Below are 25026 nucleotides of genomic sequence, written 5' to 3'. Positions count from 1 at the left end.
TCTGCTATTTGCAAACATATCCCATCCTAAACTACTATCCTAACAGCCTTGGTTAACTCGGTATTGCAGGGAATCAACCTATAAATGACTTATCTTTACAAGATTGTTGTCAAAGCATATTAAACCGACATGAAAGTATTTTAAACTGAAAGTACAGACGTCAATCAGATTGGCTCTCAGGTATTAATTTATCACTAATAAAGAACATAATTTTTTGTCTTTAGCTCGTAAATCTTTTGGGTTTGAGCTGAACGAGTCTGCATCCAGTCGCCTGTTAAAGCTGGAGAAGGAGAACCAGTGTCTTCAGAACACCATCCAGGAGCTGAGAGAGGCTTCCATCAACATGGAGGAGGGTCAACAGCATGCATTAGAGCTGGAGAAAGAGAACCAGAGCCTTAGCAAGAAGGTACATTTTACATCTTTTAAACTCCATTTACGAGATCTTAAATGCTGCATGCTGAGAAGACGTCTGCTTTTTTGTTTTAGTTGGAGCGTCTGCAGTCCCAGTTAGAACAGGAGAAACAAACAACTCAGGACATGGAGAACCTGGGAGAAGAGCTGCTAAAGGAGAAACAGAGGCTGGTGAAATCTCTAGAAACCCTGCAGGCAGAAAAAGATGAACAGGTGAACATGTTTGACCTAAAGAAACATATTCTTTGACATGGTCACCATAACATTAATCAACTTTTTCAGGCATAAGTTGACTGAACCCCCAATGTGTGTTTACATTTATGTGTTAGATCTCAGAGCTGGAGCAGGAGAAGGAACACCTGACACAGGCGATGAGCTCCCTCCGAAAGCGCGCTCAGGTGAACAGCGAGGCTCGCGTAAGGGAGGTGGAGACGGAGAACCGCATTCTACATCAAACCATCTCAGAAACGGGTGGAAAACTGGCTCGCCTGGAGGCAGAGAAACGGCAGGCCACTAAAGAGCTGGAGTGTCTTCGTGAACGAGGAGAGCGCTGTGAGGAGTTGGAGAGAGAGGTAGCGCGTCTGGAACGCGTCCGTGAGCAGCTGCAGCGGGAAACTGCCTCTTTGAAGATCGGCAGCGAGCGCACCGAGGCCCTGGAGCGAGAGAACACTACTCTAGAGCAAGACAACCGCCGACTGAAGAAGTTGGCTGACGCAGCCCAGAATGCCAGTTTGCGACTAGCCGCTTTGGAGAAGGACCACCAGCAGCTTGAGGAGGAGAACCTGAATCAGCGTCGAGCACTAGAGACCCTACGGCCAGCTTCTGCTCGACTGGCTCAGCTGCAGCAGGAACATGCCGAGCTGGAGCGGGAACGTGAAGAGATGAGCCGCACACTGGAGGAGCTGCGCTCCCAAGCCAAGAGAAGCGAAAGATTAGAGATGAACTGCAACAACCTGAGCCAAGAAAACCAACGGCTCCAGCAGACCTTGGAGAACAGCACCACAAAGATTCAGAGTCTGGAGGGTGAACTGATGCAGAACGAAGCAGAGATGAAGGATCTGAAGCGAGAGCTGGATGGGCTGAGGCAGGCGGCGACCCGTGCCGAGGTTGTGGAGAAAGAAAAGCGAGGAATAGAGCAGGAACTGGGTCAAGTGGAGAAGGAGCGGAAGCAGTTAGAAAAGGAGACGCGTAGATTGAAGCAGCAGTTGGAGGTGAAGGAGGCGACTCTGGAGGAAAACTGCCTCAGATTGGCCAACATGGAGAAGGAAAGCACGGCTGTTAACAAAGAGCTGAACCGTTTTAAGGAGGCGGCTGGGAGAGTCAAAGAGTTGGAGAGAGAGAACAAAGACCTGCAGAAACAGGTCACCATAGACAAGAAAACTCTGGCCATGCTCAGAGAGGTATGACATGTAGAAAAATGAGTTGGAACTTGGTTTAATGGAATCCAAACACTGACTTTGCTTATTTTGGTACACAGGAGCTAGTAAATGAGAAGTTAAGGGTACAGCAGCAGTGTAATGAACTAGAGAAGCTGAGCCACGAGTTGGAAAAGATTGGCCTGAACAGAGAGAAACTACTACAAGAAGAGCACAGTTGTGAAGACAAGTGAGTGACTATTCTTTTATTATATAGCACAGACCATATCTAAACTTGTAATACTTTTTCCATAAAACACAAAAGATGTTTTTGAAGACTTGCTTAACCTAGCTTTTTTATACATTGAAAGTGAATGTGGAAGGATGCACTCAAGCTTTAAAAATGACTGCAATTTTAAGGTCAAAAACATGGTCCAGATGATGTCCTGCATTCCAGGTCATCTGAGGCCACACAATAGCTTTGTCTGAAAGTAAACCCAAATTTAAAAAACGTATTTACTGAAAATCTTTTTCCTTGCTGTAGAATGTGTAAATCCCTAAATCTTGCTCACATATGCAGTGTGATGGCTGTCCAAAGCAGCTGTTGTGGCTGCTTTAATACCATATCTTGTACCAGTTATTTATGAAGCGATTGGTTCCAAAACACAATAAGTCCATTTTGACTAATTTTGGTAAAAACGTGTTTTCTATACCAAGAAAGTGACAAGATGAAAACCACTATTTTCTGTAAAAAAAAAAGGTTATAAAAAACATAAAAAATACAAATCCACAAAATGCAATAAATCAATGACAGTTTTTTTAAAATGCTATAAATCTATTGAATCAATATATAAATGTGCATTCATCTTTGCCATGTTATATTCATTTAGTTGACTAGTGGTATACAGTGATAAAAATAAACATTAATGGCATTAATCAAAACACTTACTTTGTCATATTAAGAACACTGTTATTGCTGCTGTCATCCTTGGGACGTCGTGGCTGAACTTTTTTGACAACGATCAGCAGTAAATGTTTTGGTCCTGCTCGATTGTCGTTGGCTTCGAGTAAAATAATGGAAAGTTTTTCATAAGATCCCCATGTGTAAGCATGACAGAAGCTTGATGCTGTCGGGAGAACAAGCAACAGCCGGGTGCCTCTCGTGTAAATTATTCGATTTTGATGGCTTATGTTTTTTTTCGTCACAGAAAACCACCATAAGTTTATCAATGCCAACAAAAGTACACGAAGTACAAAGTAGATGAGGAAAACTAGGATTCCGTGTGTATTTAACACGCCACCATTGTTGTTTACAATGCGTGGAATGGTGCGCTGTTATTTGTTGAGCGGATTGTGGAGTGGCGTTTATCATGTTTTGGGGGGGAAAAGGAGAAAAGATGTCGGAATAACAAGGCGGATATTAAATTTTGTGTAAAATTATGAATTTACTTTTTAATACTGACCAGATACAATACTGATTTTGACAGTACCTTTTTTTTAAAATGCCGTTTATCGCGTTTTGGAACCAAACTCTTCATATATACTTTTCTGATGTTTTAGTGTTATTGGTAGTGTATGAGTATGGCCTATTTAAAAATTGTATAAAACATGTCTTGTTTGTTTTTATGAATGCTGCCCTCTTAAAAGTTGTAACAGGTGAGTTTTTAGACAATAAGCTTCTTAGGTTTCAAACTTTCTTACAAATATATACATTTGCTTCTTTTTTCTACTTTCATAAATTGTTTCACTGTTTTTGTCATATTCATAGTTCTTGCTTACTGTTCACGCTAATATACTTGGGGTGCGTTTACACGACAACGATGTATTGAAACATGGAAAAGTTTATGAAAAATTTCACACACGACAACGCTGTCAAAAAGATCTGTGTTTACACTGATCCGCAAAGACGACTAAATTTGCAGTATTACATATGTCACGCCAGTAAATGCCGATGTTGTCTTGTAAAGTAACACTACAAACCTTGGTACATATGCATTTATCTACAGAGAGTTTAATACACTCGATCAAGTAGTTTTGTTTAGATGGACAATGAGGTAGGGAATTACTACAAGTGACCCTGGACTATAAAGCGCCAACATTTTGTAAACATTGTTGGAGAAGCATTAAAGGTCCCGTTCTTTCTGTGGTTTTGAAGCTGTGATTGTGTTTACAGTACGCAATATAACATGTGTTCACACATTCGTTTTCACACAATTTTCACACAATTTACTTATCTGTATACTGCTGTTTTCAGTGTCCTCAAAACGGGCTGATGTCTTCCTTGATCTATGAAGTCCCTTCTTTCAGAAATATGAATCGAGTTCTGATTGTTTAGCTTGTTTAGTGTGTTGTGATTTGATAGCAGCTTAGCTTGCCGTTAACTTAGCTTGTCGTTAGCTTAGCTGGCGACTGACGTATTCCTGTCGGGGGAGTTTAGTCAAAAAACTGTTCTACTGACGTCATTGAAGCAGGAAGTAGAGGGCTGTAGTCCAAACCGGCCGTTCGCTGTAGGCTTTGGAAGGCGAATTTTGTTAAAGAAAATATATCGCCTGGCAGTGAACTTTGAGCATTATCATTTTACAGGTATTATTTATGCTATTCTCAGGTGTGCCTAAAATGTGTCTAAAGTTTCAGCTCAAAATACCACACAGATAATTTATTATTTCATATGTTAGTTTTCACGTGTGTCTCTTTAATTGCAAATGAGCTACAGCTTTCGTTAAAAATAGATCTGATTCCTGTGAAAACAGTCTGGGACAATAGTATCTTTAGCCACATTAGTGCTAAAACGTGGTAACAAACACATTTAGAAAAGATTTTGGGGAAAGTTCACCAGTCGGGCAGTGGCCTTGGGCAGGGCTTTGTCAGTGTGACATCACATTAACTCTTCTCTGCCAATGACGAATATTGTTCGGCTTTTCGCTACACCACTATTATCCACCCGCAACTTACAAAATCCGGAAGTATCGCCCTAGGGCAAACAGATGTATGTCAGTGTATGCTCTGCATCTGATCTTTATCAAAAGTCCTTCAAAAACACAAAATTTTGAGCAAAAAGCTGAGATAATTCCATTTTTGTGAAGAAACCTACCCATATTTAAGAGGTGATAAAAAGAGAACTAATCAAGGTGTAGGATGAAATTTTTTTTAAAGCAGAGGGTCTATTCTTTCATTTTATATGTTTTATGTTTATATATTTTAAGAAGAACATTTTCTGGAAGGCATAAAACTTTGGGAAAATCATGAAAAATGCTGGTGCTGGCTGACAACTTAAAAAAAAAAAAAAAAACGCTGGCCGGTGAAAGAGTTAACAAAGAATCAAAACAGCATGTCTAATGAGCCTGCTCTGGTTTAATGGGGATTAAAGAAGAGGAGTGGGTGAATTTTTTTAATTGTAAGGTGGTTGTGTTCACCACACAGTACAGCCAACATGCATTTATGTCCATCATATGGGCCCTTTAATAAATTAAGTACCTTGAGCGGCACAAACGCAGTCCTGCATGTCCTGAAATCTTTGTCGTGTAAACAGCCCTGCGACTTTACTGTAGTGTGATGCAGTGAGTTGGTCTGAGCTCTCTAAAGCTTAATTATACCAGTTATGAGCTTTGCTTTGTATAGTACTGTGTTTATAAGGATTTCTTTCATATTTAGATCGCATTATGAATACAGTCCTGACTCTTATTGTAGGTATATGATCCAATCTGATTAGTGAAACTCCCACATTTATTTCTCTTTATTAGTCTAATAAAATCTGCAACATTCCATACCAGCTAATAATACAAAACACATGCTAGCCCTAATCACTTAATGTTTGGGGAAAAGTGCCACTACCGCTCACATTCCACTGTGCTTAGTAATTCTAACAAGAGCCTTTGATGTGTTTAATGTGCACTCGGTGAGTGTGTGTGTGTTTGTATTATGGATGATGTTGAATTCCTTGGATAAGAATCATCTTGCCTGAAGCAGGTTTGGTAATCTGTATTTACTGCCAAAAAAGTAACAAATGACTTGGATTTTTTTATGCTGGAATGCAAGAGATTCTTTTCAAATTTCCAGAAGTCTTGGCATCTGTTTCTGCTTGCTCAGCTTTTCGTCCAACGGTTACACGCTAACAATTTCACAATTTTCAGTAAATACAAGATCCTGGAGACGAAGATTGAGTCGGCATTAAAGAAGACTCTGGAGCTGAGAGAAGAGAAGATCCAGAGCCTGGAGTCTCGCCTGGAAGAGAGCAGCAGCTTGAACCAGCAACTCCGCACTGAGCTCACCACAGTATGAAAACTCCTTCCTTATATATAAACCCCTTTAAGTTACATGTATGCATGTGTCTGTCAAAACAAAAGAAGTTTGTGTGACCTGTCAAACACGTTTGACGATTCTCATATTTTCTTTTCCCCTCCAGGTCAAGAAGAACCTAGAGGCCCTCAGACAAAGGCAAGAGGAAGAGTCGGCCCACTCTGAAATCTCCCAGCAGGCCTTGGGGCAGACCAGAGCAGGCCCAGACAAAGAGAAGTGGGAGAATGAGCAGAGGGAAGCCACAGCTGAGCTGCTCAAACAGAAAGACAGACTAATTGATGTTGAGAAGAATGTAAATGGATTTATAGCTATTTATTATGAAATACCGCTGTGTTTTGAATGTTCAGTCTGATAACCTGTCTGTATTCACGCAGAATGCAGCCCTGCAGACAGAGAAGCATCTTCTGAAAGAGCAACTGAAGCAGTTGGATTCCCAGAATGCACAGCTTAATGCACAAACACTAGCTCTACAGAAACAGGCAACATCTCTACAAGAGCAAAACACCTCTCTTCATAAAGAAACTGCTAAACTACAGGTAGAGCATAAAGAAATGTTGTGCATCTAAAGCACATCACAAACAGTCAAAAATAAGATAAAGATATTAAAAGTGCTCTTCCTCTGTCGTTTTTATTATTTTATAGTGTTGCCTGAGGTCTACTCATGACGTTCGCGTCGTTTTTACATCAAAAAGCAATAAGTAATAGGCCATTTTGTACCCTGGTTTTGAGGCAGGTTCGAGAAATGATCAGTTTTGATGGGCCAGCCACATTGACCACTTAGAAGTAAACGCCCACTGTTATGATTGAACAACAGTTTTTCATAGTCAAACTAACTTTCTATACTTATATAATCTCATGTGTAATCAGTTTACTGTTAAGTGCGTGTCTTACACACACATTTTATCATAAACCCTTTCGCCACACACGTGTCATTTATCGTAAACCCTTTTGACACGTGTGCAGCATGATTTGCTGTGAATTTGCGTCCCTCAGAAGAGAAGTCACTGGCCGCCACTGATAGTGACACATAGTCCTAAAGTGTTTGACTCGCATAAGCTGCGCCTTTCTGTCCGGATCCAATATTGATGGGGTAACATTGCTTTTTTATCGCAGTCACTCTTCAAATCCAGCGTTCTTCTGATCATCCAAACACAGAGCAAATGTTATACTTCCCTCGTTTGATATGAATGATGTCTCTCGACAAAAACGATGGCCCGAATACGGTACGGTTGACGTTCAGCCATCCTTGCTGTAACTTGTTAGGAAAACTCACTGAACTACACGTATTCTGTGGGCGTGGTCTCAAGTTGGAGAGCTCATGAATAGTAATGAGCTCGATCAATTCCACGTCACACTGAGCAGCTTTTCAAACTAACCTGATTTCTCCGCTTATTTCTTTTCATTGGCTAGAGCTGACAGAGGAGGTAGAAGTTCATTTTCACAGTCACGACACAACACAAACACAGATGGACCTAACACATATCAAAAAATACAAGTAAAAACGGTTTTATGTGGAAGTCCCACTTCAAGAGTATGCTAGCGGCACATATTATATTTTTATCAAATACTTTTGCCTCAAATTTTCCAATCCCGACCTCAGGCCATTCAGAAATACTGCTTTGTTGGCAGAATCTACTAAGAAAACATGAGAGGATTTTGCATTAAAGTCTTAATTTCAAAAGATAAATTAAGCAAAAAGGAAAACTTGGCTTAACTTTGATTTCCCTTTGACCTGCATGTATAACATGGCTCCTGTCTCCGGGGCATTGCTAGGGTCGGATGGGATTGGGAGAGAGGCTTAGACCCCCTAAGAACATGACCCCACAAACACAGCGAATATTTTTTATTATTATAAAAATTAATTTTAATGTGAACATAAAACTAAAAAGGCATAAAACAGTTCACTGTGCTTTAGTTGTCTGTATTGATCTTCTGTCCTCTTGGTGGTTGTCTTGTTTCTTTTTTATGTTTTTCTTTATTCCTCACTTCTACCTGTCTTTTCCTCTTGTTGATCAACCATTACTTTGTGTTGTTCTTTTTGGGTTCCTTTTATGTAGCTTTTTAAAGTAGCTTGTTTTTTCCCTAATTTTTCTCCTTTGCATTTTCTCTATATTCTGGTGCCTGGCTGACTATTTCAACTTGAAAAAATGCAAGTAAAATTTACAACAACTTTTAAATAACATAAGTGCATTTTTATGTTTTATTTCTAATAGGCCTTCATTTGATCAAAGTAGAAATTGACATTTTAAGCTGTGTCGAGAAAAAAATGACTTGTTTTATTATTACCTGATGAAAGACCGTGCTTAATGACTGTGTATTATTAACAGTGAACAGATACTGCACTGTTTAACTCGACACATAACGGCAAATTTCACAGCCAAGATAAAGCTGCAGTCTGTAAAATGTATCCACCTCTGATTGAAAAATAAAAATGCAGTTATTTAAGGAGTGCGTTGTGCTTCGCCCCGCTACTCTGCACGGATGAATCTGATGTCTGTGATTGCTGCACAGAGCAGATCTGAGCAGATCGGCTCCTCTGCTTTGTTTACGGACGTGATGTCATCACGCAAAGACAAATTAAGTTTTTCAAACTTTTTTTCTGAAAAAGATAATCCGACTGCGCAAATTATAAATCATTACTAAAAGCTTACCATTGTGAATTGAGGCAAGGTACGGAGACAGTTTTAAACATATTTTTCCCCTATATATTGAATAACTGATTTTTGTTAATTTTTAATAAAAAAAATGTTACAGATTGCAGCTTTAATAAATCGCACCTAAAATAAGTGTTTGATCTACCGGAGACCAGGAAAATTAATTAGAAGTGGTAATAATAAAATCTTACATCTACTAACATTTTTTTCTTTAATCTGAAGATCAGGGGCTTTTAATAGAACATTAGGGGCTTAAGCACCCAAAGCCTCCCTTGCAACACCACTGTTCTGGGTCCATCAAATTTAGTTAGAAAGAGCAGGTGTGAATTCCTTAATTTGCTACTGTAAGGGTCTTTGTGACAGAAGACAGCAGTTTTGTGACGTAAAAGACCAAAACACGGAAGTTGTGACAAAACAAACTCTAGGGTTTACAGAAAGAACACAAAATGTTCAGCAATTGTTCACCTCTGACCCATGCAACAGGGGGTGGTTTAATACAGAATAGTTTATATGTTAAATGTTCGAATGAGCTTAATACAACTTTATAAATAATGTGACTATAAAAATTTTAAATGTTCATAAATTTTTATGTGCATTTACCATGAATTCAGAGCCCTAATCCAGGCCTTGCCATAGTTGCAGTTACATAATATCTTCATAAAACTATAATAAAAAGTAAATATTTTCATTGCTTTATCCTTCTGTATATGTTTAGGTGGAAAACTCAACACTAAGCTCCCAAAGCTCATCTCTTATGGCTCAGTATGGAACTTTGCAGGCCCAGCTACAGACTCTAGAATCTGAGGCAGAGTCTCTTCAGAAACAGCGCGAGGAGGCGTGTGCAGCCCGTGACCGCGTAACGCAGGACCACGAGCGCCTGCTCAGCGTGCACGAGAGACAGGCCACCGAATACGAGCAGCTCATTGCCCAACATACAGCCCTGAAGAGCAGCCAGAGAGCTCTGGAGCAAGAATATCGTACCCTGGAGAGCAAGTCAGTCCTTTTCCTTGTTATTACAATGTGATTTACTCTTATCACATGACACTGTGTTGCATGCTTTATTTGCGTCCCTATAAGTGAAATTATCGCAAAAGAGATTAAAGAGCTTTAAGGGGTAGTTCACAATTCTAGAAATGGAAGGTCATGTTAAGTACATTGCATTGTGGGACAGTATTTGAATTACATGTTGGCAAATTTAGTAAGTACACATATTTTCTATACAAAGATTTACATACTGTACACTATATGGGTGATTCTCACGAAAACTTGGTTTTAAAAATGTCAAGCATGAAAATGTAAAAATTGCTTAAATTTACCTTTTTTCCCACCAGACATTGAAAAACAAAGTCTGGAGTAAATGGGAACATTAATTTAAAAACTTTAACTTATCATTTAACACTTTTTGTAACATAATTTAAAAAATTAGTCCTAAAAAATCTCATTACCGCAACAGTCAGAAAACATCAACACTGACATATTTTCAAAATGACATGACAAACCTGAAAGAACATAATTTGGAGATTCTGCACATGCATTTAAAATCAAAGTATTATGCTTCTATTAATTAAATTAACATTTAATAAGCATCTGTTGCGGTAATGATAATCAAAATGTCGTGTAAGCATTCTGACAAGACAATATTTCAAATTAACTGTAAAAAAAAATGATCTTACCTGGTAGCCATCTTGAAGTAACTGGTCCATGTGCTTGGTCACTCAAAATCAAACTTTATTAAAATTCTGTATGTGTGCTTAAACTGTTCTCAAAAAGTGTTGCGGAGGATGAGAACATCAAGCATGGACACATCATTTTCCTAAATTTTCTTCATTATTATTATACATGAATATTCAGTAAATATTTTTTCTGTCATCTAAAGTAGTCTAGCAAAACATCCATTTATTTTTTTTTCTTAATATTTTTGTGTTAATTTGATTAAATTACAACATAACGCATGTTCAAACACAGCCGGACACATTGCGGTAATGAGAATTTCAGCAGAAAATGAGATAAAATTTCCAATTATAAATTCTTATGTTGAAATCACACATTGTGCAAGGTAGAACACAGTATTGTGTTAATTCTGATGCTTTTTAATGTTACTATATTACTCATTTTAAAGCTAAAATCATTAGTGCTGTGGTGTTTCAATGGTTTCGTAAGAATCACCCATATACGAAGTGAAAGTCTTCATATCATTTACCTGTTTTTATGCCTGTTTTTAAACTGTGACCTTTGCTGACTTATAGACGGCTAATAGTGGTGGCTGCTTATTAATCTTTCTGTTTTTTGGCTCTGGCTATGTGCCTGAGGAGGGTGTGTAACAGCAAAGTAATGATCTGTGTCTGGTCTGAATGGAGACACCACTATGACCCGTGTTTTTAAGACTGCTGACAGTGACAGACAATGATAGACGTGACAAAGTCAAACACTCTTAACTAGACGTAAATGCTTCTGTTTTAGATATGACATGATTCAGACAAGATGAATTATTTAAGGCCTGATCTGTCAGTATAAATAAATTAAATGTGGGATTTCAGTGCGGTTAATGGCAATAAAACAGCACCACGGGGAATAGCAGTGGTTTTAGAGGTGGGTCACAATGGAAAATGTTTCTGCCCTTATTTTTATCTACACACATTAGACATTAATGAGCCTGGACAATGCAGGAACACATCTACACATTAATCCTCGCGTGCCTGTCACACTCATTTTCCATGGGTGCAATGTGGAAAGTTGTCTTTTGTTAAGGACAGGAAAAAACACTGTTCTGTTTGCCATTCGTTTATTTCAGTAGTCTCTCTGTGTGTCTTTTATCTCTCCCTCACTACCTTATGAATAATGCAGTAGTGGGTCTCTTGGGGCCTCAGCTGAGGGACTCACCAGATGGCTGTCAGGAGCCCAATCAGCTGTAATGTCCACCGGGCTCGCCGCTCTTATGTCCAATACTCCACATGTCACACATGCTCGGTTTCCTAATTCATTTATTTGAAGTACCACCATCCATGTGTGTGTTGATCTATGAAAGATTTAAAACCTCCTTTGTTAGATGTGCACCCCTCTCCTAAATTATTTAATTACCCATGAGAATTTTGGTAGTGCTAAGCTCTTAATAAATATAAGGGATTTGACTTGCAAAGTACAGCTTTTAGGTATAACAAGTTTTTTTGACAACTTTTAATTTGTTCACTTTATATCAGGAGTGTATTCTGTTTATTGTAATAATTAAAGGTTATTGGAACTATTAAAATTACATTTATTTAAAATGTTTTAAAGGGCACATTTTTATATGATGTAATATAAGGTGTGTCCAGAATGTTTCTGTGAAGTTTCAGCACACAATACCCCACAGATCATTTATGACAGCATGTCCAAAGTGCCCCTTTTTGGGTGGGAGAAAGTTTTGTGTGTACCTTTAAATGCAAATGAGCTATTGCTCTTCGCTCCCTTACCAAAAGAGAGGCTTTGATTAAAATATATCTGATTTTGCAAAGAAGCACAGAAAAATAGCTCACTGAAGGCAGAAACTGTGGTAATAATACAAAACTGTCAATATACGGCCTTGGGCGGGGCTTTAGCAGTGTGACATCACATTGCTAAGAAATCAGAACAACATGTCTAATGAGGCTGTTTTGGTTATATGGGGATTAAACTTTTTTTTTTTTCATTGTAGGGTGGTTGTGTTCACACACTGCAACACATTTATGTCCAAACGATTTTGTATAATAGGTGCCCTTTAAAATGTATCAATTAGAAAATGATTGGCATTATTGCAGTCTATAAACCCCAGTCTGTTTCACCACAATCCACTAAAGCTGGCCCAGGCTGTTGTGATTGTTTCGAGAATTTCCTGCCCCTTGCCATAACTGCAAGCTTCAGTTTTTTTCAGGTGTAAACATTAACAATGCTGTCCGGTTTTGGGTTATCAATTTAAGCTCGAGTCAGATTAGAATTCACGATATTCATGAAAAGTAAGTGTAAGTGTTTTTTACCAGTGCATTTTATAACGCTTTGCGTCGTGCTTCACAAACGCCCCTTAGCTGTTATAAAATGCACTGTAACCCCACTGCTTTGCGGGGCTTATTGCGTTTATAAAACGGTTACTTCTTATGCATAGCTGGATTTCATAAAATAAAACACAAATAAGGTGTAATAGTACAAATATTACTCTTCTGCCAAACAAAGTAGTTCCTCAGAAACAAGTGTGGCTGCAACAGAGCGCAGTTCCCAACCAACATAGACGCAGCAAAGACACAAAGAAAATATGATTTAATACTGTGGTGTTTATTTTCATAAATCAACATTCATCTATTTTATACATTATCATTTATATCGTGCAATTGAACCCTTAGAACTCGCTTCAACCAATCAGAATGAAGAACCAGAACGAGCCGTTTTATATTGCTTATTAGTTAATGTTTTTTAATAGTTCTTAGTGTGTTTGCATGTACTTTTGTTATGTTTTTAAATGAAAAAGCAAATCATTTTAAAATAAGCAAATCATTTCATAAGCTCATGTCTCCATCTAGTGCGTAAGAAGCGATGTAATAGTATTTTCATAAAACAATACTAAATACATGTAATAGTTTATTATGTTTATTATGGTTTGTTCAAATAACTTAAAATGTGTTGAATGAGAAACATACCACGGCCGTCGGACCGTGTGAAGTCAATAAAAAATTGCCGTTTAATAAAAACTCATACCAGAGGGAAATTTTAAGCCATCTGAAAAGGTTAAAAACAAGAATTCTTTGTCTATTTCATGTACAAACACTCAACTGACTTTCCCATTGTAAAGATACTGGTATGTCTCTGTGCTTATAGTTGCGCATTGAAGACCCGTCACCCCCGAGCAACAACATGAAATTATTGAATATATCTTCATGTGAGATATCAGTCCACTTCTTAATTTCATCCTCCCATGGGGGTTTTCATGGCAGGTGTAGTAAATATTTACCATAACTGTTTAAATCGTGTTTAATGTGTGCTCTACGAAGTCTCGCACAAAAAGGAAAATACGTCACATCTTTTACTTCCACGTTCGAAAATGAGGTGGATACTGAAGTGTTATAAAAAAGTTTAATAAAAATTTTAAATTATTGCAAACCATTGCTATATGCATATTGTGATATGCACATATGTGATAAATAATGTTTTTACATTGTATGTATCTGACTTAAGTTGGATAATGAAAATGTTGAAGAACCAGCAGATCGTCCAAAACCTCCTTTGCATGCATGACTTAAACAGGACGTTTTACAACAGTATGTTTTTATTTGGTAAAAATTGGGCTGGTTGAGCCCACACCACTCTGTATGCAGTGTAAAGGCTCTGAGCTGTTAATATGGGTGCCAAAACATTTGCTCTGCTTAGGCGTATGGTGTGAAACAGGCCTTTATGAATTTCACATCTTCGTCAGAGCTAGATAAAGAAGATTTATATATAAGTTCACCTATGGTATATCTAATAGTATTAACTTAGATTTTTTTTATAGAGATCTTTAGGTATAATGACTATTCAAACTTTGCAAAGAGTCACCAGCTACTAAGAAAGCATTAGTAATGTAAAATAAATGTACTTTTCAGTCATTTTCATGTAATGTGATTTGTCAAACCATCAATGAATACAGAATTATAGATTTAAATGGATAACCTAACCAAACATAAAAATCCACTCATGTAATTTTCTAGCTCTAATGTGTCAACAAAGGTTGAATGTAAAAAAACACCCTCAGGATGTATTTATCATTTGATGAAAGTAAATAATGGCTCTGGTCTCTCATGTTAAAAAAATACAAAAATCACAAAATCATTATGACTTATTCTAAACTATCTGATTACTTGGTTTATTATTTTACTTCTAGAGACTGTATAGTGAAAGCTAATTTAAAGGGATCCAGTCGCTTTTTTTAGTTTCTTATCTTTATTTAGTATGTAATGTTGCTGTTGAGCATAAACATTACACCCTAACCAAAGTTGAAAATGTGAAAAAGCGTAATTAGACCCATATGATTTTTACAGCCCATGTTTTTTATTTTTTGGTCCAAAGAATTTGTTTGAGAAAGACGTTTAACCTGAACAATATGTACAACTAATAAAACAGACTACGGATGTTGTTACATTGTTTGCTAGCAATTGTTTGGTTGTGCAGAAGGATTAAGTGACATGTGAATGTGAGTTGAGACTTTGCTGTCTTTTTTGTATGCAGGTATCAGGTTCTCTTGAAGCAGAAGGACGCTATGGAAGCTCTTGAGGCCTCTTTGCACAGAGAGAGGGAGACTTTGGGAGAGGAAATTCACAAAAACACTCTTATCATGGGGGAGAACAACAGCCTGAGGGAGGAGATAGACAGGTTAGAGAGTTTTTCAGCTTCATAACACTAACTAGTTTTCAACTGAATGGTCTAGCAGGGCTGAGGTCAAATATTTATGGTGAATATGTACTCCCCTCTACTGGTTGAAATAGACTAGTGTAAATCGACAGAAGTTACTCAGCACAGAGCTCTTGCTTGCCTGAATGCACAATATGTCAATGGCTATTTCATTTCTTATTTCGTTTTCCTTTTTTTCTTTCTAATTTTTAAAAATGACATGCAGTAATCCATCTTACAGCATATTTAGAGTATGTGGTGGTTTCTAAAATAAATTCCAGTCACGTAATACAGTACATATACATTAAATAGAAACAGTTATATGATGAATAAGAAATGTTAAATCATTATATATATTGTAATGTTATTATTAAATGTTCATAAATCAAAACAATGACTGAATATTTTTATAATGCTCCGCCACTAACAGTCTACAGATGCAAGGACACATGCAGGACCTTACAGTTAATATTTTATTATTATTATTATTATTATTATTATTTCCATTATTTAACCAGGATCCCATGGAGACTTTTCAGTCTTTTCTTCCAGGAAGACATGGGGTGCATCCCAATTAAGGGTCTTGATCCTTTTAAGGCCGCAGACTTTGAAAGCAAGGCTCGATATTTGAAGGCGGCAGCCTCTAAAGGCCACGAAGCGAACTGATATGAGACAGTCTAGCCTACGGTGGGACTTGCGTCACTTGCTTTTCCCGCTCACTACGCTTGTCAGCGGGACACAACAGCTGAGACCTATTAGACTTTTAAAAATAAATATGGAGACAGATTTTTTATTTTATTTTAGAAAATATAACACATTGATGCAGATTAAACTATCCAACAGTATGTAAAATTCACCAACCTTAAAAACATACAAAAGCAAAACACAACATGCACAATATTGCAGCAATAATATTAATTCACATGATTAAAACATTATTTATAGTAGAAAAACAGTCACAAGCCCCTTTATTTGCAAAATATAAACTTTTATTTAACTACAGTTTTGAATATTTATTTCAAAACACCCAGACGCCAGGGACGCACATTGAATCTTGGGATAGCCAAGGCTGTGAAGGATACATCTATGGATCAAAAAGGCCACATGTGGAGGCTTGTATGTGAAGGAGCATTCAAATTGGGACAGCCTTTGTGGTGGCACTGTGATGTCATTTGCCTTCAAATACGGCCTTGAAAGGCTGCAGCCCCTGAATTGGGATGCACCCCTGGACACACAAAGTTTCACACAAAACAAAGACAAATAATACTCTGTACTATAACTAATAACAACGTGAATCAAGAAAAACACTTACAAGACTCAAAATACATGAGTACATATTCTTTAAAAGTACATATAGGTGGTGAGGACTCCAGTTTAAGTATGCTTTTTAAATTATTCCATGACTGAAAAAACACATTTACAAAGTTCTGAGGGCACTTGTGGGACTTTTATAGACTAAATCAGTAATATACACTGTTTGTGCGCACCTCCAGAATGTCCCAGACACACAGGAGTCTGCGGCAGGAGTATGACAGTCTGCAACATCAGACCAAAGAGCTGAAGACATCTCTGAATGAATCTCAGCTAGAACTGAACCGATGGCAGGCACGTTACGACCAGCTCAAGGAGAAACATCAGGGCCTGGACATCTCCATGACCAAACTAGACAACCATTGTGAGGTAAGAGAGACTTAAATGGCCGTTTACATACAAGCAGCATTTGCCGAAACAGAGGAATAGTTCACCCCAAAATGAAAATTTGCCCATATTTTAATCATCCTCAAGCTATCGTGGGTGTATATGATTTTTTTCTTTCAGCCAAACTCACTCAGAGTTATATTAAATAATATCTTGACTATTTTAGCTTTATAATGGCATTGGATAGGGCCCTATTTTTAAGGTCCACTGTGTAGATTTTTAGCGGCATCTAGTGGTGAGATTGTAAATTGCTACCAACGGCTCAGTCCACAGCTCGCACTCCCTTTCGAAACTCATAGTGAAGCTACTGTAGACGGCACAGAATCATCATTTGAGACAACGTAGTGACAAAGCACGCTCTGTAGAACAGTTTGTCCGTTTAGGGCTACTGTGGAAACATGATGGCAAATTTCACGTAAGAGGACCCCCGGTGTATGTAGATAAAACCGGCTTATTCGATGGTAATAAAAACAATACAGTTCATTTTGTAATGCCTTATACACCACTGATAATAGAGTGATGTATATTATATTGCATTTATGTCAAGAGATCCTTCTTACACAAAGTTACACAATGCACCTGTAAAACTCCAAAAGCACATCCATCAATCAAATACTAAGCCTTACGGTTGTTAAATGTCTTTTGAAATAAAGCAATGGGTTTTCAACCTGACCTTAACTTTTGTGAATGGGCATATAACTGTCTTTTATAGTATTAAGTTTGAAATATGTATGAATGTTTTTGTTTTTTTTGTTTCACTTCGGAAGACAATGTTAACCGTATGGATTAGTTTTTGATGGATGGATGGGGCACTATGCAATGCTTTTACAAAGCTGAAAAGAGCCAGGATATTATTAAATTTAAAGGGCACCTATTGACCGATTCACGTTTTTAAATTTCCTTTGTTGTGTATTAGTACATGTTAACGATATGCAAAAGGTACAAACCCCAAAGTAAACGATTAAGCGAGTTATCGTCTGCAACGTAAATCTCTTTTTTTTGGACTACAACAAACACGTATTGTAGCCAACGGTTTGGGATTGGTGATGTAGGCAAGACCAGCATTATCATAATTCCTCCCGCTTCGGACTCACAGCTTGTAAGTTAACTCCTGTTAGCAACTGAATCTTTTAAACATGGTAAGGAGCATCACTTTCCAGCTGACATAAGAGGTATTCAGGCCAATCACAATGTACAGATTAACTGGCCAATCAGAGACACAGAGCTTTTCAAATCTAATCTTGAGCTACAAAAATGTATGGTATGTGGAAAATAATGTGTTTTTTAAACCATAAGCCACACAAACACATTGTATTATACCAAATACACTAAATAACATTGTTTTTTAGCAATGAAATAGTTGCACTTTAACTCCAGATTCGTTTGACTGAAAGAAGAAATATTGGCCTCAACCTAGGATGGCTTGAGGGGCTAATTTTTATTTTGGGGTGACATTTTTTAGTAAGAGTTTATAATGATTTTGTTGTAAATAGCCTAATTATCGTTCCCTCTCCATTACATTTAAACACCCCTAAGTACATACAAATCGTTGTTTGCTCACAGAGCATAATGAATTGTAGTCACCAGTAAGCTGTTCTTTTTTTTACCTCAGCTGCTAACCCGTTTAAAAGGGAACTTGGAAGAAGAAAACCATCATCTTCTCAGTCAGATCCAGATGCTCAGCCAACAAAACCAGACTTTGTTGGAGAGAACCATGGAAAGCAAAGAACTCTATCATGAAGAACAGAAACAATACATGTGCGTGACAGAACATCATTTGTTAAGTTTCCTATTTTTTTAATCATGCAAATGGACCATGTTTTATATTGACCTATTAATACTTAATGTTCCCCCACAGCGATAAGCTAAATTCTTTGCGACGACAGAAAGAAAAGTTGGAGGAGAAGATCATGGACCAATATAAGTTCTACGACCCAACACCTAAAAAGTGAGTTCATTGCCACATTTGAGACAGTCATGGTAAATTCACATGGGGCGTCAGCGTTAACACTTGACGGAGGGCGTGTCTGAAGTGTGGCTCTGATGCGATCGTCTTATTGACAACAGCCAGTCACAGTGGACTGCAACATGAAACAAAAATGGTGGCTTTTGTTTTGACAGATGGATGTCGGTTTGGTAGCGTTGGTGATTGCTGGTGTAGCTCTAGTGTTACTTACCGCAGTGATTAATCTTTTTCTCGAATTATATGCTCTCTGTTCTCCGGTCTTGGACGTAATTGGCTAGCGCCTGCAATGGGTTATTTGCATAAGGCTTGAGAAGTTGAGAAATTTTTTATTTTTGCTGCGAGCAACGCCAGTGACGCGATGACGACATAGCCACAATTCATGGGGTGGTGATGGCGCAGTGGATAAGACAAGATAAGATTATAAAAACTTAATTTTTTCCCCCCAAAATGCAATAAATCCATTGAATCAATATATAAACGTGCATTCATCTTTGCCATGTTATATTCATTTAGTTGACTAGTGGTATACACTGATAAAAAAAACATTAATGGCATTAATCAAAACACTTACTTTGTCATATTAAGAACACTGTCATTGCTGCTCTCATCCTTGGGACGTCATCGCTGAACTTTTTTGACAGCGATCAGCTGTAAAATGTTTTTGTCCTGCTCAATTTTCGTTGACTTTGAGTAAAATAAAAGTTTTTCATAAGATCCCTTGGGGTCAACGTGTTAGCATGACAGAAGCTTGATGCTGTCAGGAGAACAAGCAACAGCTGGCATTTTTCCGTCACCCGAGTGCCTCTTGCGTAAATTATTAGATTTTGAAGGCTTACGTTTCTTCCCCGCCACAGAAAACCACCACAGGTTTTTAAACGCCATCAAAACTACTATTTTGTTTTTGTTTGTTTGTTGATCACGCAGTAGAAAGTAGATGAGGAAAACTAGGATTCCGTGTGTATTCAAAGCGCCGCCATTATTGTTTGCAGTGCGTGGATGGTCCACTGTGATTTGTTGAGGGGATTTATTGCATTCTGCCGAGAAGGAGGACTGGCGTTTATCGCATTTTGGGAAAAAGGGAGAAAAGATGACAGAATAACATGGCGAATATTGGATTTTGCGTAAAATTAAGAATTACATTTTTAATACTGACATGATACAATCTTGATTTTAGTGGTAACTGTTTTATTTTTTTTAAATGGTGTTTATCGCGTTTTGAAACCAAACTCTTCATATATAAATTCATGCTTATAGTTTGACTTATAGTCATTGTAGGATTTTCTGACATTTATTTTTATCATGCAGAAGCCGACACTGGGCTGGAGCTAAAGCAATAGCAAAACTGATCAAACCTAAAAAAGATAGTTCTCGAGAGCGACAGGATGCCCCGCGGGAGAGGATCCGGAGTGCTCCGGACATCCCTCTGCCAGAGATCCCTACAGCTCTAGACTTTCCTGATAGCACCCCACCTCCTCCTCCACCAACACTGCCCCCTAGACAGACGCGCCTCAGTGTGGAGTCCATGAACAGTCACTCCACAGAGGACAATCATGCACCATCTCCTATACTCTCACCTGCATACAACGGCCGAGGTGAGTACTGCTGTTATTGAACTACAAAAATTAACCCTTCATTTACATGAATTAACACAGCAGCAACCTAATGTGTGTTTACCACTGTAGCTTGTTAATAAGGTATGGATTTTGTTGTTTGCCTCATTTCTGAACTCACGTCCCTTTGGGTTTCTACAAAATGCATACAGATGTAAATGCAAAGTGTGCACACCTAACGCAATTTGTGTGGAAACAAACTATAGTGAAAAACGTATGATGGTATGACAATTGCAAGTTGGAATTATACTTGTACTGTAGATTCCTATTTTTAAGCAAATCCACTTTTTTTGGAAAGTGCTCATTTTCCAGCTCCCCTGGAGTTGAACATTTGATTTTTGCTGTTTTGTAGTCCATTCGGCTGATCTCTGGGTCTGGCGGTGCCACTTTTAGCATAGTTTGGCATGATCTATTGAACCTGATTAGACCATTAGCATCATGCTAAAAAAATATTTTTCCTATTTAAAACTTAAAGACTCTACTGTACTGTAGTTGCATCATCATGTACTAAAACGGACTGAAAATGAAAAGTTGCGTTCTTTTAGGCCGACTAGCAGCAAAGTCCTTCATTATTACGTCAGAATGAGAGTAAAGTTCCTAGCCATAGCCTATCTGCCTAGAAAATCTCAACTTTTAATTTTCTGTCTGCTTTTTTACACGATGTAACTTCAGAAGAGTCAGGAATTAAGTAGGAAAAATATCGAAACTCTGGTGGAGTATTTAGAAATCATTCATTTTTTAAAGGGATCTAAACTCTTTTTAGGTTTTCATTTCAACTTCTACACACATTAAAAGGTAGATAACTTTAACACAACAGTTTCACTTAGTCGCAATGAAACGGAAGTAGGGATTGTCTTATTTTCCCAGTCATGACGTATATCTAAGTAAAATGACTTCTTAAAGGAGACAAAATGTTGGACGGGACTTGAATACGTCCATTGAGAATTGATTGGGAGTTGGGTCATGTTGCTATTTGCTAATCGTTGCGATCTTCTCCGGGCACTCGCCTTTCTGCCATGCCTCGTAATCAGAAGTAAGAGATATCGTTTTGAGAAAGGGAGGAAATTTGCATTTTTGATTAAAGATTATGAGGGCATATTAATTTTTTTTATAATAAAGCTCACAAATAAGTCATTTGTAAAAAATACCACAATTTTGCAAAAAATAACGTTTTTAATTTCAATATTATTGTGACTTTAATCTTGAACTTTTTAACTTTTAAATCACCAGGGGGTGCCACATGACTCCTTTTTTTAAAGAGTTACTAATTTTCTATTGCTCTATTTACTCTGATAATATTTAATTTATAATTTATTGAACTTATCCTGATATAAGTTTCCAGTTTTAATCTGTCGTTTCTCAACTTCTGAAGTAATAACACTTTTCAGAGTTTCATTCTATATTGCATGGCCAATTCAATCTTCAAAGGTGAACTCGGGGCTTTCTTCTTCATAAATCATGAATGTTACCATTTTTCATCTCTGAATTATTTCTTTTCTTTCACTGATCCCTGTCTCTCTCCTTCTTTGTGTATCTGTCCACACATTAACCCTCACATACTCCAGCCCCTCCAGCAGCGAAGCGTTTCTGCTTCCTCAGGAGCAAGAGTCAGGAGAAGATGAGAGTTCAGGGGACTCCACCCTCCCGCCGATCCATTACCAGACGCCTGCGCTTCTGGTCCTCCTCTGACAACATCATCCCTCGCCCCCTTTGCGAGCCCGAGCCCTTTTCGCATATTGGCCATTTCTGACACCTCAGCATTTTCAATCATCCCAGTCATCATAACAATAGATTCCCCCTTTACTTTCCATCACTTTCTTTTAAATGTATGCTTTTAATTCAACACTTGAAATTTCTCACATTAGGCACCGATAAACCATCATACAGTAGATTTATGTTCCTGTTGCCATAATCATCCCAGCTTTACAGTACTTAATCCAGGCAAAGATCCACACACACACATCACACTTTTCACACATTGATCTCTGAATAAATGCTCTGGGGGCTTTGGGACCTGCCTATGGGACACTAAATTCAACCTTGCAGTAAGTAAGCATAAATTACAAAGAGCAAATTGCAGCCAGCTTCCTCTTGCTATGACGAATGTGTGTGAGTGCACTGCAAAACATGTTTGTTGTCTGGTAAACGTTGTGCAAAGCTGCGTCTCAAGTGGTGTGTATTCTTAAAACAATAACTTTTAATATAATATAATTATATCACATTTTTTATTATATTACAGTTCTGCTGCTCACTTGAAGGCATGTGAAAAGACAATTTCAAATTTTTACGGCAAAAAAATTCAAGTAAATTGAATAAGAAAAGTGTTTTATGTTAGCATTAAATAAAGCTTGAGAAAGGGGGGATAAAGAGGCAGCAGTTGCACAGTTGCCCCTGTTAATGCCACAAATCAATAGTCATCAAATGAAGTGCATGGACATCAAAGAGAGACTGAAGGAGGAAGGCAGAAGGAAGCTTAATCTATTAATCAAATTGTCTAAGTTGAGCTGTGTGTGATGTGTCGCTTGTGAACTTGCATTATTTCCTTGTAAGGTTTGCAGCTCACTGAATATCTCAAAGTGTTACCAGATATACCTTTCCTGTTAGCTCAAAAACAAACTGCCCCCAATAAACTTTATTTCCATCTTCCTCTTAACCATGCGACGTGTGATTTTGCATGATTTCCTAATGTGACACCTGTGCAGAGGGTTCAGGTCAGAGATACTGCGCCTGGCTAAGGTGCATTAATGCACTACAGATCAAAAGTTTAAGGTCAACTACTTTTTTATTAACTTTTTCACTTTTAAATTTACTTTATTAATTGGGAGCACGTTTTAGAATAACAATAAACTCAAAACAGTGGAGTAGCAAAAATGGCAATAATTCTAAAACCCTGTAAAAGCTTCTTAAAGGGATAGTTCACGCAAAAATTAAAACTGTCATCATTTATTCACCCTCAAGTTGTTCCAAACCTGTATAAATAACTTTGTTTTGCTCAACACAAATCAAGATATTTTTAAAAGGTTTCTTACCAAGCAGATCTTGGGCACAATTGACTTCCAAAGCAGAGGAAAGAAATACTATGGAAGTCAATGGTGCCCCAGTTCTCCTTGGTGTGGCAACTTCAAAGTTGCAAAATAAGAGGTTTTACAGATTTGTTGTGTTATTGCCGTTTTTGTTACTCAATAGTTTTGAGTTTGATCAGGGTTAGAGCTAAACTCTCCAGGAAAGTGGATCTCGAGGGCCAGAGTTGAGAACTGGAGTATGGGCTCTTGGAGGGATAGTTCGGCCAAAGATGATATTGGACACATGATTTGCTCGCCCCGGGGCCGTCCGGGATGCATGTGTCCATCGTTTTTCAGGCGAACACATTTACAGTTGTTTTGGAAAATGTTTTAGATCTTTCAGTTGATTAGATGTGAAGTTACGGGGTCCATTTCTTTCAAGTCCAAAAGGTGTGCATCCATCCTTCACAGAATAGATCCAGACGGCTCCGCGATGATAAGCGGAGTCCTTCTGAGGGTGGTCCGTGCTGTTTTGTTGTAGAAATATCCACATTTGGAACTTTATGGACGAAGAAAAGCTAGCTTCCGGTGGCGCCGCCATCTTGGTCGCGTCTGCGTTCAGGATGAGAGCTTACGCTGCTTACGGAGGTTTCTCTGCTGCTGCTCTGTGCCCCCGCCCTTCGAATTTGTCATACGTCACTAAGAAAAGTGCGTACACTACGCTAATAGTCTCTCCTGAATACAGAGGAGTCTAAGATGGCGGCGCCACCGGAAGCTAGTTATTTTCGTTTACAAAGTTCTAAATATGGATATTTCTACAGCAACACCGCGCGGATTGCTCTTAGAGGACCTTTGTTTATCATCCTGGAGCCATTTGAATTTCTTTGGGGAAGGATATATGCACATTTTTTGGACCCCGTAACTTTACTGTTTACCAGCTGAAAGACATTTTCTAAAATAACTCAAAATGTGTTCGTCTGAGGAATGGTGGACGTGTGCATCTCGAGCGGGTTTGGGGTGAGTGAATCATGGGTTTGGTGTCATATTTTGCCGAACTATACCTTTAATGGATGCTTTTTTTCATTATTTGGTCTAAGTCATCCATTTCGAAAACAATTCATTTTAATATTTTGGTTTAATGAAATATATTTTGGCACAATTATATTTTTCTTCGCACAACTAGTTTCAAACATTCAGATGTATGTCTTCAGATTAAAATGTTGTTTTATTTTAGTTAAGTGACCCTGAACTTTTGAACGGTAGTGGATATGTTGTAATCTCTTCGTGCAATGTTGACTAATGCATGTTGAGGCTTATAAAATGTTTTATATTGATTTATACAACAGTTCTTTCAGGTTCTCGAATCTGATTGGCTAAGAGGCGTGCAATATTCTACTGATAACGGCACAATAACCGCTTCACCTTTCGTATCATTCCGCCACCTAGTGAATGGAGGTCCTCTAAACAGGCTCATCTCTGAATGGAAAAACTGCAGACACACACGGACACACTCAACCGCGCTGTTTTGAATCACTCTCTATGTGTCTTATTAGTTCACTAGCTCGTAAATCAGTCTGTGAATCCCCAATCGGAAGTTCTTATTCCGTCAAAGATCAGCGCTCTTGGATGTTACGTTAAAGTTAATGGGAGTAATGTCTTGTCACATCG

General features: G+C 38.1%; 1 protein-coding gene across 1 annotated transcript in view; it reads left to right on the top strand.

Moving 5' to 3' along the window:
• The window catches only part of LOC129417649 (protein Daple), a 92669-nt gene that overhangs the window by 48483 nt on the left and 19160 nt on the right, over positions 1-25026 (top strand). Inside the window, exons 13-25 of the mRNA XM_073869583.1 lie at positions 225-406; positions 487-624; positions 741-1811; positions 1889-2016; positions 5897-6038; positions 6169-6354; positions 6437-6598; positions 9432-9709; positions 14921-15064; positions 16576-16762; positions 18393-18538; positions 18639-18728; positions 20052-20338. Coding sequence (XP_073725684.1) covers positions 225-406; positions 487-624; positions 741-1811; positions 1889-2016; positions 5897-6038; positions 6169-6354; positions 6437-6598; positions 9432-9709; positions 14921-15064; positions 16576-16762; positions 18393-18538; positions 18639-18728; positions 20052-20338 — 3141 coding nt within the window. The remainder of the gene's footprint in view (positions 1-224; positions 407-486; positions 625-740; positions 1812-1888; positions 2017-5896; positions 6039-6168; positions 6355-6436; positions 6599-9431; positions 9710-14920; positions 15065-16575; positions 16763-18392; positions 18539-18638; positions 18729-20051; positions 20339-25026) is intronic.

The sequence above is a fragment of the Misgurnus anguillicaudatus genome, chromosome 7 (genome assembly GCF_027580225.2).
Source record: "Misgurnus anguillicaudatus chromosome 7, ASM2758022v2, whole genome shotgun sequence".
Lineage (NCBI taxonomy): Eukaryota > Metazoa > Chordata > Actinopteri > Cypriniformes > Cobitidae > Misgurnus > Misgurnus anguillicaudatus.
Note: the sequence above shows the minus strand (reverse complement) of the source record. Positions and strands in the feature narration are given on the sequence as shown.